The sequence below is a fragment of the Acanthamoeba castellanii genome, assembly GCF_000313135.1.
Source record: "Acanthamoeba castellanii str. Neff unplaced genomic scaffold scf7180000084603, whole genome shotgun sequence".
In the NCBI taxonomy this organism is placed as follows: domain Eukaryota; phylum Discosea; order Longamoebia; family Acanthamoebidae; genus Acanthamoeba; species Acanthamoeba castellanii.
The window spans coordinates 1,446,149-1,458,851 of NW_004457654.1; the positions used below are offsets into that span (position 1 = coordinate 1,446,149).

Here is a 12,703-nt window from a genome sequence, read left to right on the forward strand (position 1 = left end):
CTTCTCGCACGTGTCCTGGTCCCAGGGGCATCCATTGGCACGCGCCCACTGCAGTACGTCCAAACGGCCGCCCTGTGCCGCACATGTGCAGGTCCATCTGCACAAGGGACAGCCGTTGGCATGTGCCCACCTGAGCACCTCCAGGTGGCCACCCCTAGCGGCAGCAGCTGAGGTCTTGCTCGTCCACGGGCAGCCATTGGAGCGTGCCCACTGGAGCACCTCCAGGTGGCCACCCCTTGCAGCGAACTCACATGTGTCCTGGTCCCAGGGGCATCCATTGGCGCGCGCCCACTGAAGCACAGCAAGTCGTCCTTCTGCCGCAACAAGCGAACTAAAGATCGTGGCCGCGCTTTGTGACGGTAACAGGCGTGTGGGCGCGGGGTTCCGGGAGGGAAGTAGGTCGTTCCATAGGCGGCACACAAAACGGCAGCACGGCAAGCTGAGGTGGTCAACATGACCCAGTATATGGTCCACCAGCTCCACCGTCAGGTCCTCCATGTTGTCGGTGCTGTGGTGTTACGGCGCTGTGGCTACTCTCCCAATATTCCGTGCCCCGATATCTGGCCAATAGCCTTACAAATTGGGTAACCAGGCTATTGGCTCAATGTCGGGGCTGGAATATTGTAGACGCTGTCGCCATTGGCCAGGCGTTAGGTCGAGAAATGGCACAACAAGAGAGGCTGGGAAACACACAACTACACAACACAATGAACGCAGGTCTCGTGGCAAAAGGCCAGTGGGTATTCGGGCAGGTCAAGCCTGATCCGGTGGCTGGTCCCTTCCCCCCGCAGGTCCTCGCCAGCATAGGCCTCACCCTGAACAAGACCGGCGGCATGACCGTACAGTCGACCATCAACTCGGGCCAGGGAAGCTTCACCCTGGGTGGAGGCGGCAGGACCATCGCCTTCTCCGGCGTGACGTGGACCGAGCGTGGCCTGGGCGAGCTCCACGTCCAGGGCGACGCTAACGGCACTTTGAGGCAGCGAATGATTGAGGCTGAGCAGTTTCTGCGGGACAGGCTGTCAAGCGCGGCGGGAGTCTATGACCTTTCACTCAATGACACAGATAATGAGGACCATGAGATGGTGATCAAGAGCCAGCAGGATGGCACCAAACTCATCTTCTTCATCAATGGAACAGAGCCTTGGAGCTGGTTCACGTACTGAGCCTCACATGCCCGCCACTACTGCTTGTGTACCAAATGCATGAGGAGACAAAACCTCAATAAATTGAATTTGAGTGGAAATGATGACTGAGGTGCAGAAGAATTGCTTCCAAGCAATCAACAGCAGCTCATAAGTTGCAACTCTGATTTTCTTGAAAGATGATGTGGTGCCTGATTTTCCTCTCACTATGAGTTGATGGACTTTGTTGCTTTTGTTGCAAAGAACACTTTCATGCTATCATAATGTGACATGAAGTTGGGAAGGAGGGACCTTTAACTTGGGTGAAAATTGGGTGACTGAAAAAAATGACTGTGTTGCCCTGGATCTAGATGACCTAGTGTGTTTGATGGAGTTCAAGGAGTTAGATGCTTGACATTCCAGACTTTTCTTGTTTTTTGCCAGAAAAAATAATTGGATACACAAGGAGGGTTGCTCACTCAAGGGGAAGGAGTGAGGTGCACACATGCCTGCTCTCTGGGCTAGAAGTTGGCTGGCATTGAGAACTGGTTTTTGTTGTTGTTGTTGTGGGCAAAGTCACCACTCTCATCAGTGCAGTCATTGTTGGCATACATGAGGGGCCCAGTAGGATAGGCAGCACTGCTCATGAGACTGCAATGCTGGAAGTTGACTCCAGCAACGACCTGTGCTCAAGGAGATGGTGGATGGAGTGGCTGGGGGTGATGGGAAACAGGGAGAGTTGCTTAAGGTGTGTAGAGGACATAAACAACATACAACTTGCACCACCATTGGTAGCCCCCAGTAGTGATGCTGAGCTTGCAGGGAGTTGCAGCAATGCACTGCTGCTTCTGCTGCACCTTGTCTGCCTTCTCTTGTGCATGCTTCTTCTGTGCCTTGATCCTTTGGTTCAACTCCCTGATCATGGGAGGAGCCCCAGTCTGCCACATAGGCACCAACTCCTGCATTGACCAAAAGTAGGCCATGATAAGCACACAAGTGCACAAGTTACAGCCAGAGTAGCACAACAGGTCTTGAAACAAGGGAGAAGGGTGGGAAAAGGTACCCATGCCACTTGCTGGAGCTGAGATGAATGTAGTGGTGTGTATGATGCTGCCTGTGGCTGGGACAGTGAGTGAAGGGCAATGTAGGTCAACTTGAGGGCAATGAGCTTCAATCACAACCCAAGGGATGGCACATGCTCCTGGAGCAGCTCCACAGTGAGCTGCTGGAAAATCTCCCCATTGATCTCCTGCTCCAGGACCCAGTTGAAGCTTGCTGCTGAATGTGTTGCAATGAAGGTGTTGGTGAGGAGATGATGGAGTTGAGCTGAAGAGAGGCCAGGTGTAACCTTGGTGGGTGCAGGTGCTGGCATAGATGGCTGCATGTTTGTGAGTGCTCATGCCACAATTAACCCTGGTGCCAGATGACACACCCATGGGGGCCATGTCACAAGGTCACATGGTTGAGCGCCACATCACCATTGAGGTATCTTTTGTGATGTCTGCACCACCAACACTGTCATGGACGAGGTCTGTCTTGGCTGGGGGGGGGAGGTTAGCTGTGTGGCTTGTGGTGAACTGCAGTGTATCACTATGGGAGAATGAGGCAGGCATGGTGGCAGTGGCAGCTTTGTACTGTGGGCAACCTGAATAGGGCATGTCTGCTTGCTGCAGACCTTGTGGTCATGCTACCTTGTGTCATTGTGTGCTAGAGCTCAACATTGTTGAGCTAGGGAGATTGGGCTCTCCTAAATGTTGAGATTTATTGGCCTATGTGGTGTGCTTCACCTGCTGGTCCCCTCCTCTAGTGCCTAACAGGTCAATTTTTTATATTAATTATGGTTGCACGTTCCCCACTCATGTTAGGAAGTCCAAGGAGAGAAAGCTGCATGTGCTCTACTCTGGCAAGTATGGCACCACGGTGTACAAGGTCCAACTCCACATCATCTTGTGCATCAGCCCACATCTGCCAGGCTATGATGTCACTTTGGGAGTGCAAGGCTGAGGCTCACCCTCATTTTCCCTGGGAGTTGTGGCTTGGTGGTATGCTGGCTCTTCCCTCCTTCCTTGCTCTTCCCTCCTTCCTTGCTGCTCTACTGTCCTTCACTCCCTGGGTGCCTCTGATCTCATACACATGTGCACTGTTGTGTGTCTTCTTCCTCCTCTTTGTGCAGATGGGCACTATGGTTCCATACCCAACTTCCTCATCCCCTTTTACAAGGATCAGCTGCTGATGAATGACAAGTGGATGGTCAATATCATCATCTCACATTATCATGCCCACATAGAGCATGTCAATGCATTCTTTGTTCATCACACCAATCACTTCCATGGTAGTGTTGACCTCCTCTACAATGCCATCCACACCACCACGTACATGATGGCCATCCATCTCCACCAATACCTGCATTATGTGCCTTATGGTGATTGGCCCCATCACACACAAACATTGGTCCTGTGGTTAACATGACTTGGTGCATTTCACTGGGTATATATTTTATATTTTATATTTTTACCCCATTTCTTTAAAGCTGTATTGTTATGTCAGCTACTTAATGGGAGAAATATGGTGTGATGTCCTCGCCTTGTGAGCCAATGATACTCTGCATGAAAGCAACTAACTCAATTAACTCCATAGAGTTGGGGTGCTAGCAAATTCTGCGGTGGCTTGCCTTGTGTGCCGCCACTGGGACAACGCCTTTCGATACCTTCTTCGCACCACCACCCATGCCACCACCTCTCCACCGCCCGCAACTTTTGTGAACTGGGGGCACACTAGGGCTTGCTGGCCGTGCTGGCAGTGGGCTCTCAGCAGCATGAGGTGGCCACCCGGCGGTGCTGCAGTGGGCACGCGCCAACGGCTGCCCCTGGGGTGAAGAGAAAGCATTGTGAGTGGATAAAGATATCTCTCTCTTTTCTCTCGCTCGAACATGTTGGTAGTACATACCTGGGTGGTGGTGTAGAGGGTGGAGTCCTTGAGGACGAACCTACGCGCGAGTGTTTGAGGGGAGCAGTAGTAGCGTACCTATCATGGTTTTGTTGATACCGCGGGTGGCGAAGAGGAATGGCGATTCCTCCCTCTTCTTGTGGAAGTCCAGCGCACTCGATGACGCACATCGGCCAATCCTGGACCCCCCAAACACGAGCAAATAATAATAATAACAATAAAAGGGCAACAAAGGGGCGTGCGCGTGCGTGACATTGCCGAGTGGTGCAGCTTGCGGTGAGTGCACTCCAGTGCGTCCACTAACCCATAGAGCGCAGCACCTATGCGCATAGGCAAGATCTGCGCTGTGCCACTCGAGCAGCCAGTCGAGCACGGGCCGCGAGCGCGCACATGTAGGCGTACCATTTCCCGACTGCGACCTGCGAATGCGAATGCGACGGCGCCCTGCGACCAGTTGCGACCAAAAAGAAAACAAATTCCCTATCTTTTCCTGTGCCCTCAGCGACCTGCGAATGTTCAGAAAACGAATTTTTATACTGCGCACGGCCACCGGCCGGGAGTTGCCGCGTGGGCCATGGGCCAAGCAGGATATGCATACGTTGCCATGGCGGCGGCTGCGGCAAACAATCTTGATGTGCTTCTTTCTTTGCTGGAAAAAAACATTTTCCACACCGGCGACCCTGTCGCCGCCGAATAAACAAACAGCACCGATGGAGGAGGCGCCACCAATTAAGATTGAAGAAGTGGGCGTGGGTGCAGGCGCGCTGGTGAAGAAGGAGCCTGGAGAACATCTACAAGTTTATGAAATTTCCTGGAAGGACAAGACCATCTTGGCGAGCGAAGATGCCGTGCGCCTCGAATGGACGACACTACACGAGCAATTCCTCGAGATTTTGGGACCCTTTCTACACTCGCGACTGCAACGACAGCAGTCAACGCTCCCCATCAAGTGTTCCATGCCGGTCTGGGGCCTGCTCGGCACCCTGCTCCAGCATCGAATGGGGCAAGAGATGCGCCTGTCCACACAGGACCAGATTCGGAACTTCCTCCTGGTATGGGAGAAAAAGATGCACGCTCGCCTCTCCTACTCCGTTATTACCCCCCCATTTGTGCTGCGCTTTAATGTTGTCAAAAATCAAATCAAAATCGAAATGCATTGCGTGGTGTACAATGCAGCCAATGTCCGTCAATGGCCGCTTAATTTTTAAATATATTTTGAGCTTACAACATATTTGTGGATGGAGGGTTCATCAGTGAGCGCTGCAGCAGCCCAAGAACGCTCATGGGCAGGGGTGAGGGCGGTGATGTCCTGGTGGATCTCGTTGCGCAGAAGAGCACACAGCTCCTGTCGTGCTGTCTCCGAAGGTCCGTACCCGAATCCAGAAGAGCCGTAGGCAAGGATCCGTTTAATGACACTGTGCTTTCCTTCGAGGGCGTAGTTTGCAAACTTCTCGAGGCCGTTGTACTTGTCGAGGAAGAAGCCGAAGTGGAACACGAAGATATGGATGTAGGTGGTGACATCCTCTGCTTGGTACGCATCAACGAAGGCCTGCCCAAACTCTCGTGCACGTGTGAGCCACTCCTCCTCGCTGATGTTAACTGTTGCTTGTGCAGTGAGGCAGACAAGTGGGTAGTAGAGTTCCCACACTCGTCTGGTGCTGGAGATCTTCAGCCTTGTTTCGTCGTCCTTGGCGCTCTTCTCGATCTCCTTGAAGAATTGCTCGTAGTTGGACAGAATGTGGAGACAATCTGACCGATTAAGCCTTCCCAGGTATAACATTAGCCCTTTGGTGGAGCGGTGGTGCGGTGGTGTGGTGGAGCGGCGGTGCGATGGTGCAGTGGAGTGGTGGTGTGGCGGTGCAGTGGAGCGGCGGAGCGGTGGAGAGGCGGTGCGGTGGAGTGGTGGTGCGGTGGTGTGGTGGAGCGGCGGTGCGATGGTGCAGTGGAGTGGTGGAGTGGCGGAGCGGTGCGGTAGAGTGGTGGTGTGGTGGAGCGGTGGTGCGGTGGAGCGGCGGTGCGATGGTGCAGTGGAGTGGTGGAGCGGTGGTGTGGTGGTGCGGTGGAGCGGTGGAGCAGTGGTGCGGCGGTGCAGTGGTGCGGTGGTGCGGTGGTGCGGCGGAGCAGCGGTGTGATGGAGCGGTGGTGCGGTGGAGCGGCGGTGCGGTGTCAATAACTTATGTTGGGAACGCACCGTGATGCCTTGAGCCGCTGAGGGAAGTTTTTGTTGGCTGACTGCACCACCTTGACCTTGCAGACATCCAGGAGGATTTTCTCAATTGCTGCAACCACCTCTATTGAGTTCTGCACATCAGCAGCAAGCATCATGAACTACAAACATTGAGGTGAGTACCATTCATTAGTTCTGATGGAAAGTGGGCCGTACAAGCTTTTTGATGATGGCCATCATTGCATGCAGGTTGCAGGGAATTATCTGCTCGAGGGGCACATAAAGGATTGGCGGTGTGACAACACCACAGTTGTCTGATGCGTACGTTCGCCTTCCACTCCCCTTGCATTTTGCCACCTCTTCTGCCCACTTCTTCCGTTTCTCCTCTGAGTGGAAAGGCCAGGCCTTTTTGGAGAAATCAGCAAGCTCACTGGATGTGCCGTGGTGTGTGTCTGTGGTTATTCATTTACCACAGCAGAAGGAGTGAGGCAGCAACAGTACTCTGAGCAGACATCACAGAATGGGCATTTCCACTTGGCTGAAGGGTGGAAGACGTCGTACAGCCCAATCAGCTTCATGAGGGCCTTGAGATCACAGGTAAGCACTGGTTTGATCTTGTACTCCCTGTCCCCCACTTGAATCTTTTCCTCGCGGACAAGCTGATTGACTGCCTAAGTACCTCCCCACATACCAAACAATCACATAATAATAACATGGATGTCAGATCATGTTCAAACACCACGCATAACAACAAGGTACCTCAATGGTTGCCATGAGTTCAGATCGCAGCTCTTCCTCACTTTCGCCACCAATGTATACCACCCAGACATGGCAACTGGATGGTGACTTGGTTGCTGACAGAGAGTCGCCAGGCTGGAGCAGGTGAAACCCACCCAGTTCTTGCGGTACGCGCTTCCCTGAGGTAACTGTTGCATTGTCGAACGCCAACTTGAGAACCAGTGGTGCTTGGGGATCAGCAGGAGGAGAACGAGCAAGATGCCAGCGCAGGAAGGCGAGCAGTGGTATCTCATAGCCCTTTCCTCCTGTCCGTTGCACTGGAAGTGTAGCATCCAGGATCCGCCTGTACTCTCGGATGTAGTGAATCGTGCCGTAGCCCTCAAGATGGAAGGTCTTCACGGTATCCTCCCACAGTGCATCTTTATTTAAAAAGCATTGTTAGTGGATTAGTGGTGGAGTGGCCGCGGTGGAGCAATGGTGCAGCAGTGTGGTGGAGCGGTGGAGCGGCGGTGCGATGGTGCGGTGGAGCGGCGGTGCGGTGGTGCGGTGGAGCAGCGGTGCGGTGGAGTGGCGGTGCGGTGGAGTGGCGGTGCGGCGGTGCGGTGGAGCGGCGGTGCGGTGCAGCGGAGTGGTGCGGTGGAGTGGCGGAGCGGCGGTGCGGCAGTGCGGCGGTGTGCTTCACCTGAAATTAACATCTTGTCTTTGTAGGCCAGGAGTTGGGCGACAGTTGGACGGCTGTGCTGCTGAAGCTCAGCGAAGGCAGCAAGAAGACCGTTGTAGACGTGCTTCTCTCTTTTTAGCAGCGAAACTAAGCACTCAACATAGTCCTCACTCTGGTATGCTAGCTCTGTCGCCTAGGAAAGGAATGTGTTAGTGTCCATGATTGAACAGCATTGAAGAGTTGAAGCCGTACTGTTCTAACGTAGTGTGCCACATCATCTTCCCAGGTTGGGTATGTCCTGGCATCAAGGTTGTGGCCGTCCTCGGCAAGAAGCTTCTCCCGTACCCGTGCCAGCCAAGCGTCAATCTTCTCGTGTTTGGTGCGTCGCTTCTCCACGAATGCTGCAGCTGCCTGCTCCTTTTTCTCCCGTCGCTGTCGTTTGTTGCTCACCAGTTGTTCAGCCTCGTTACACCCTTGGCAGGAACCTCGGTGACAATGAAGCTTCTCCTCCAGGTGACGGACCAGCTTTGCCTTTGACTCATAACCCTTTGGGCAGAGCTTGTGAGGACATTGGAAAGGTTTCCCCTTCTCCTGTGTCACCATGCCCTGTGCATGCGTGTGTGGGCAGACTGTGAGTTCCAGGGCTTACAACATTGAATGTTGTAGCAGCGTACCTGTGGGCACAGGTCACAGGAAGGGGGCCCCCTGCAGGGGGCTCGGTGAACACTCCGCTCATGGCGCTGGCGATCGGCAGGCCGTGTGAAGTGGTGACGGACACCATCTGCCGCTGCTGTGGGACAAATGCTGTGCCTGCACAGAAACCAGGTCGGCTGGGCTGGGGTAGGTGGGCGGCGTAGGATCTGCTGCATGGTGAAAACTGTGTGTTTGCCGGTGTGTTTGGCGTTTTATTACCCCAATAAAACTTATAAGAATACAAAGCTAAGTCCGAAAAAACGCGCTTTGGGCGAAGTCTAGTCATGCTGACGTGCGTGGCGAGGTTCAGCCACGCACGTCATCACTGGCCAATCCGCGTGCGTGAAAAAGTGCGGAATGGGCACGGCAAACTCGGACTTTCCAAGTGAGTCGAGAAATCTCACATGTTTTCTTTGGTCGCAGGTCGGGTTTGTGTCGGATGAGTAGGCAAGCCGCCAAGCCGCGTCGTGCGTTTTGTTTTTGGGGGGGGGCCTTCTGGAGGGGCCAGAACATCCATTCGCAGAAGCACTCCAGATGACGAGCTCTGCTCCTCTCTGCCAACGATGGTGGGTTTGTCGCCGTTGTTAAATCCTGGACAGTAGAGCTTAATCTGGAGACGCGCACCTCTGGAGACGTTTGTTACTGTCGATGTTGTAGACACTTGCCGCCGGCACTTCCGCGGCTGGAAATGCCGGCGCTATCGCCGCTGATGGTGGTTTTACCGCGGGGATGCTCGCTGACGTAATCTTTACTGCTGGAGTTGTCGATGCAAGCCCGCGCCGCTGGAAACGCTTGCTTGCTAGCTGCAAATAACACTCGGTGCCGACGCGCTCGATGTTAAAGACGCTCGATGTTTGAGACACTCGCCGCCGACGGTGCAGAGTTTGGGATGATCGGCGAAGGGTTTGACAGCGATGGCATGTCGTCAGCGCCGAAAGCGCGCGCCAGCACCAACGCTTGGAGCCGCAGACGCCATCGAGACCGATGGTAAAGAACGCTGGCGTCTGCGCGAGGCGCTCGCGTTGGTGGGCGTCAGGTTGGTGGTGGTGGTGGTCCCGCCAAAGCCGTGAGTAAACGGCGGCGCTATGCTGCGCACGTCGGCGGCGGCAGCGGGAGGGTCGGCTTCTGTCGGGGTCGGACGGGAGCGCGGCAGATCTTGTACATGTGCGCTGCTGTGTTGGTGCGCGCACGCGGGTGGCGTCTAAAAACACGTGGGAATGGAGACAAGCGGCTGGGCCTTGGGGGGTTTCTTGCTCGGCGTGGTCATTTTTCAAAACAAAACCTCCTAGTCGATGCACTTTGCCCATGCCTGCCGCCGTGTTGCCACCATCGAAGCCTTCGCTGCCGATACTGCCGCGCGCGTGTACGTGCCATCGGTGTGAGCGGGGTGCGATGACAAAGCCAGCCCGATGAGGCAAAGCAAAAAGCAAAACGCGGCAGCTAGACAGGAAAATGAAATCATGTCTCGGTCTCGAACACGGCCCGACGGCGACTTTGCCCTCGACCACCAACCTTCAACAGCATGCAGCTTCCAACCAGCGCCGCGCGTCGCCAACCATCGCGCCAGACACGCATTGACGAGATGAACACGGCGCACCTGCTTACATCGATTTTGGCTGCACAAGTATGATGGTTTGGACCGCTAGCGCCGCGCGTCGCCGACCATCGCGCCGGGCGCGCGTCAACGAGGCGAATTCGGCGTGGCCTATCGACCTTGACCGTGCAAGTATGATGGTTCCAACGACCAGCGCCGCGCGTCACCGACCATCGCATCTGACGCACGTCGACGAGGCGAAATTCGGCACGGCCGCATGCATCGATTTTGACCGGGCAAGTATGATGGTTTTGACCAGCAGCGCCACTCATCGCCGACCACCAGTTCAGCGCACCTCGGTGGAGCGAGCACGGCGCACCTACATCAACTTTGACCACACAAGTATGATGCTTCCAACCACCAGCCACACACATCACCAACCACCACGTTTGGCGCGCCTTGACGAGTAGAGCGTGGTTACATCAATTTTGGCCACGCAGGTATGATGGCTCCAACAGCTAGCGCCACACACCACCAACCATCACATTGGAAACGCCTCAGCAAGAAGAATTCAGCGTGCTTGCTTACTTTCAACTTTGACCAAGCCAGTATGATGGTTTCAACCACTAGCACCACACATTATCAGCATGATGGCATTGCGCCAGCCCTCAGCAAAGCAAATTCAACACCACTGCTTACATCAGCCACAGCGCAACACAACAGCACATCCACAGAAGCAAGACTCAGAATAAGTGATAACAGTGGCAGAGATGGCAATGGTGGCAGAGGGCGCGGTGCAACGAGTGGAGTCAAAACATATCAGGTCAGGCAGCTGCAGGCCACAGTGCGCCACCAAGTCTTGGCATCACATTGCACTGCAGTGCCACATCTCACTGCCACACAGTGGGCAAGAACATGTGTGTCGGTGGTTCAAGTCACACTGTCAAGTTGCCATGCAGACAGGCAGCAGGGTCTTTCAGTCAAGCTGCACTGCCTTCACCAAGACACAGCACTGCTGCCTTTGTACTGCTTCCATGCTTTATTTTTGTTTGTAGTGTTTGGTGATGCAAGGAGTCCTGGTGGGTTGGGGGTGGAGCATGTGGTGCAGCGGCAGAGTGCTCCCCCAAACAAGACATTTCCATCACCATCTCCATCACCAGCAAAGTAGTCAATGGTAATTTCATCACCCTTAGACATTAGGCAGCAGGTGGTGGCAGTCACATGTACAGCACTGAGGCCATGAAACTCCTCTGCCATGATTCCACTTGTGGGTGATGGTATCTTTCTGGGCCTCAAAAAGGCCAGAGGCACACCACACTGGTGGTTGGCCAGGGTGAGTGGTCCACAGAGGATGTGCAAGAGGCCATAGAGGGACAGGTAGTTGTTGGTCCACAGCTTGGCAAAGGTGGCATCATTGACCTCAAACAGCACAGCCCACAGGTGATCCATGAAGGGGGAAGCGCCCAGGCGCATGCTGGTCCCATGTTGGGTGAAGAGGCCCAAGCCGCCCAGGGGCACTCTGCTTGGTGCCACATAGAGGGGACTTGCCAGGTGGAGGAGGGCCTTGTAGTAGTGCCAGAGCACAGCCAGCATGTTGTTGGTATTGTGCTTGGTGGTCTTGTCCAACTTGTCCCTCCATTGGTGGCAACAAAAGCAGGGTCCCCACTTGAGTGGGTTGGCCATGTGCTTTACCAGCAGGTGGAAGGCATTGATGTCAAGTGGCACATCTTCAAACTGGGCATGTATGTTGGTATTTTTGAGGATGTGGCGCTTGAAAAACAACCAGTAGCTGACAGCACATGGGATGGAGTTGTGTTGTGGCTTGCATTTGAGTGCACTCTTGCTCAACTTGGCCAACTCTTCCATTCCTGAGTAGCCCCTTGTGGCCAATTCTGAATAAATGAAAATAATATTGATGAACTTTGCACAAAAAAAAAGAAACGGCAAAATAAATTCACATCTTTCGGGGCCATCCCGAAGTTTTTTTAAATGGTGGCCGCGACGGAACGCAATTTGGTGTTTCCGAAATTTTTGGAGCGCGCTCGAAGGAAATAACCGGGCGGCGGGGCCGGAGTTTGAGAAAGTGGGTGTTTTTTCCCGGCACTGAACCGCCCACCAAAAGGCACGTGAAGAATATGGGTGTATTATCCTGGCAAAATCCTCCTGTCGACGCAAATGATTTCCGAAACCCAAATTGCGTTCTGTTGCCACCACTGTCTTCGCGAAACTGCGGGATGGCCCCTTAAGGCCTTGGGAAGATGAGACTCGTTTGGCCACAAGAGTTGTGTTGTGTAGTGTCAACTACACTTGCACACAACTCTGGTATTCCGTTATATCTTTATTAGGTAGTTACCATATATGTGACATGTACACATTAGATAATAAATCAAAGAGGCTCTTCTGAGCTCTCTTATCTTTCCATCAACTGTGTGATACCTCAACAGGTTATGGGCCCACACTCAACTGGAAGATGAACCCATTTGAAGCTCAATTGAAACTTCTCAACTCTAAACTGGTACTCAAATCCACAAGTGGTTATGTGACATGGCGTGATGATTTGTCTGTGACTCTACAGTCTTGAGGACTGTTCGAGTACGCCTTTGGGTCCATGGAGGAACTGAAGGGGAGGAAGGATGAGAGTGAAGTGAGTTTGGAACTTTGAAAGGACGATTTCAGACAGAAGGTGCAACAGACCATGGGCTACATCTGCATCTGTCTGGATTGGCCATTCTGAGCCATGATTAAGGGGCTTGAGACCAACCTGTGGAAGATGATGGCTACCCTTGATGTGAATCTTGTGCTGAAGGCTAATGTGAGCAAGTTGACACTGTTGACACAGC

The 12,703-nt window shown here is 53.8% G+C and overlaps 5 protein-coding genes and 1 pseudogene across 5 annotated transcripts; 2 read left to right on the forward strand and 4 right to left on the reverse strand.

Annotated features, from left to right (window-relative positions):
• Window positions 1–707: 707 nt before the first annotated feature.
• On the forward strand, window positions 708–1,166 carry ACA1_073550 (uncharacterized protein; the record flags this gene model as incomplete). Its single annotated transcript, XM_004353187.1, has 2 exons — window positions 708–767; window positions 792–1,166. The coding sequence occupies 2 exons, from the start codon at window positions 708–710 to the stop codon at window positions 1,164–1,166; spliced, it is 435 nt and encodes a 144-aa protein (XP_004353239.1).
• Window positions 1,167–1,645: 479 nt separating this feature from the next.
• Window positions 1,646–2,071, reverse strand: ACA1_073560 (uncharacterized protein; the record flags this gene model as incomplete). The annotated part of the gene is made up of 2 exons (XM_004353188.1): window positions 1,646–1,807; window positions 1,982–2,071. The coding sequence occupies 2 exons, from the start codon at window positions 2,069–2,071 to the stop codon at window positions 1,646–1,648; spliced, it is 252 nt and encodes an 83-aa protein (XP_004353240.1).
• A 3,249-nt stretch (window positions 2,072–5,320) lies between these two features.
• On the reverse strand, window positions 5,321–6,474 carry ACA1_073570 (uncharacterized protein; the record flags this gene model as incomplete). The annotated part of the gene is made up of 4 exons (XM_004353189.1): window positions 5,321–5,330; window positions 5,444–5,833; window positions 6,262–6,371; window positions 6,454–6,474. 4 exons carry the CDS (start codon window positions 6,472–6,474, stop codon window positions 5,321–5,323), a joined length of 531 nt encoding a protein of 176 aa, XP_004353241.1.
• Window positions 6,475–7,449: 975 nt separating this feature from the next.
• Window positions 7,450–8,173, forward strand: ACA1_073580 (uncharacterized protein; the record flags this gene model as incomplete). The annotated part of the gene is made up of 4 exons (XM_004353190.1): window positions 7,450–7,492; window positions 7,684–7,757; window positions 7,946–8,015; window positions 8,118–8,173. 4 exons carry the CDS (start codon window positions 7,450–7,452, stop codon window positions 8,171–8,173), a joined length of 243 nt encoding a protein of 80 aa, XP_004353242.1.
• Window positions 8,174–8,312: 139 nt separating this feature from the next.
• ACA1_073590 lies at window positions 8,313–9,493 on the reverse strand (annotated as a pseudogene).
• A 1,587-nt stretch (window positions 9,494–11,080) lies between these two features.
• Window positions 11,081–11,546, reverse strand: ACA1_073600 (uncharacterized protein; the record flags this gene model as incomplete). Its single annotated transcript, XM_004353191.1, has 2 exons — window positions 11,081–11,148; window positions 11,177–11,546. 2 exons carry the CDS (start codon window positions 11,544–11,546, stop codon window positions 11,081–11,083), a joined length of 438 nt encoding a protein of 145 aa, XP_004353243.1.
• Between the last annotated feature and the right edge of the window lie 1,157 nt (window positions 11,547–12,703).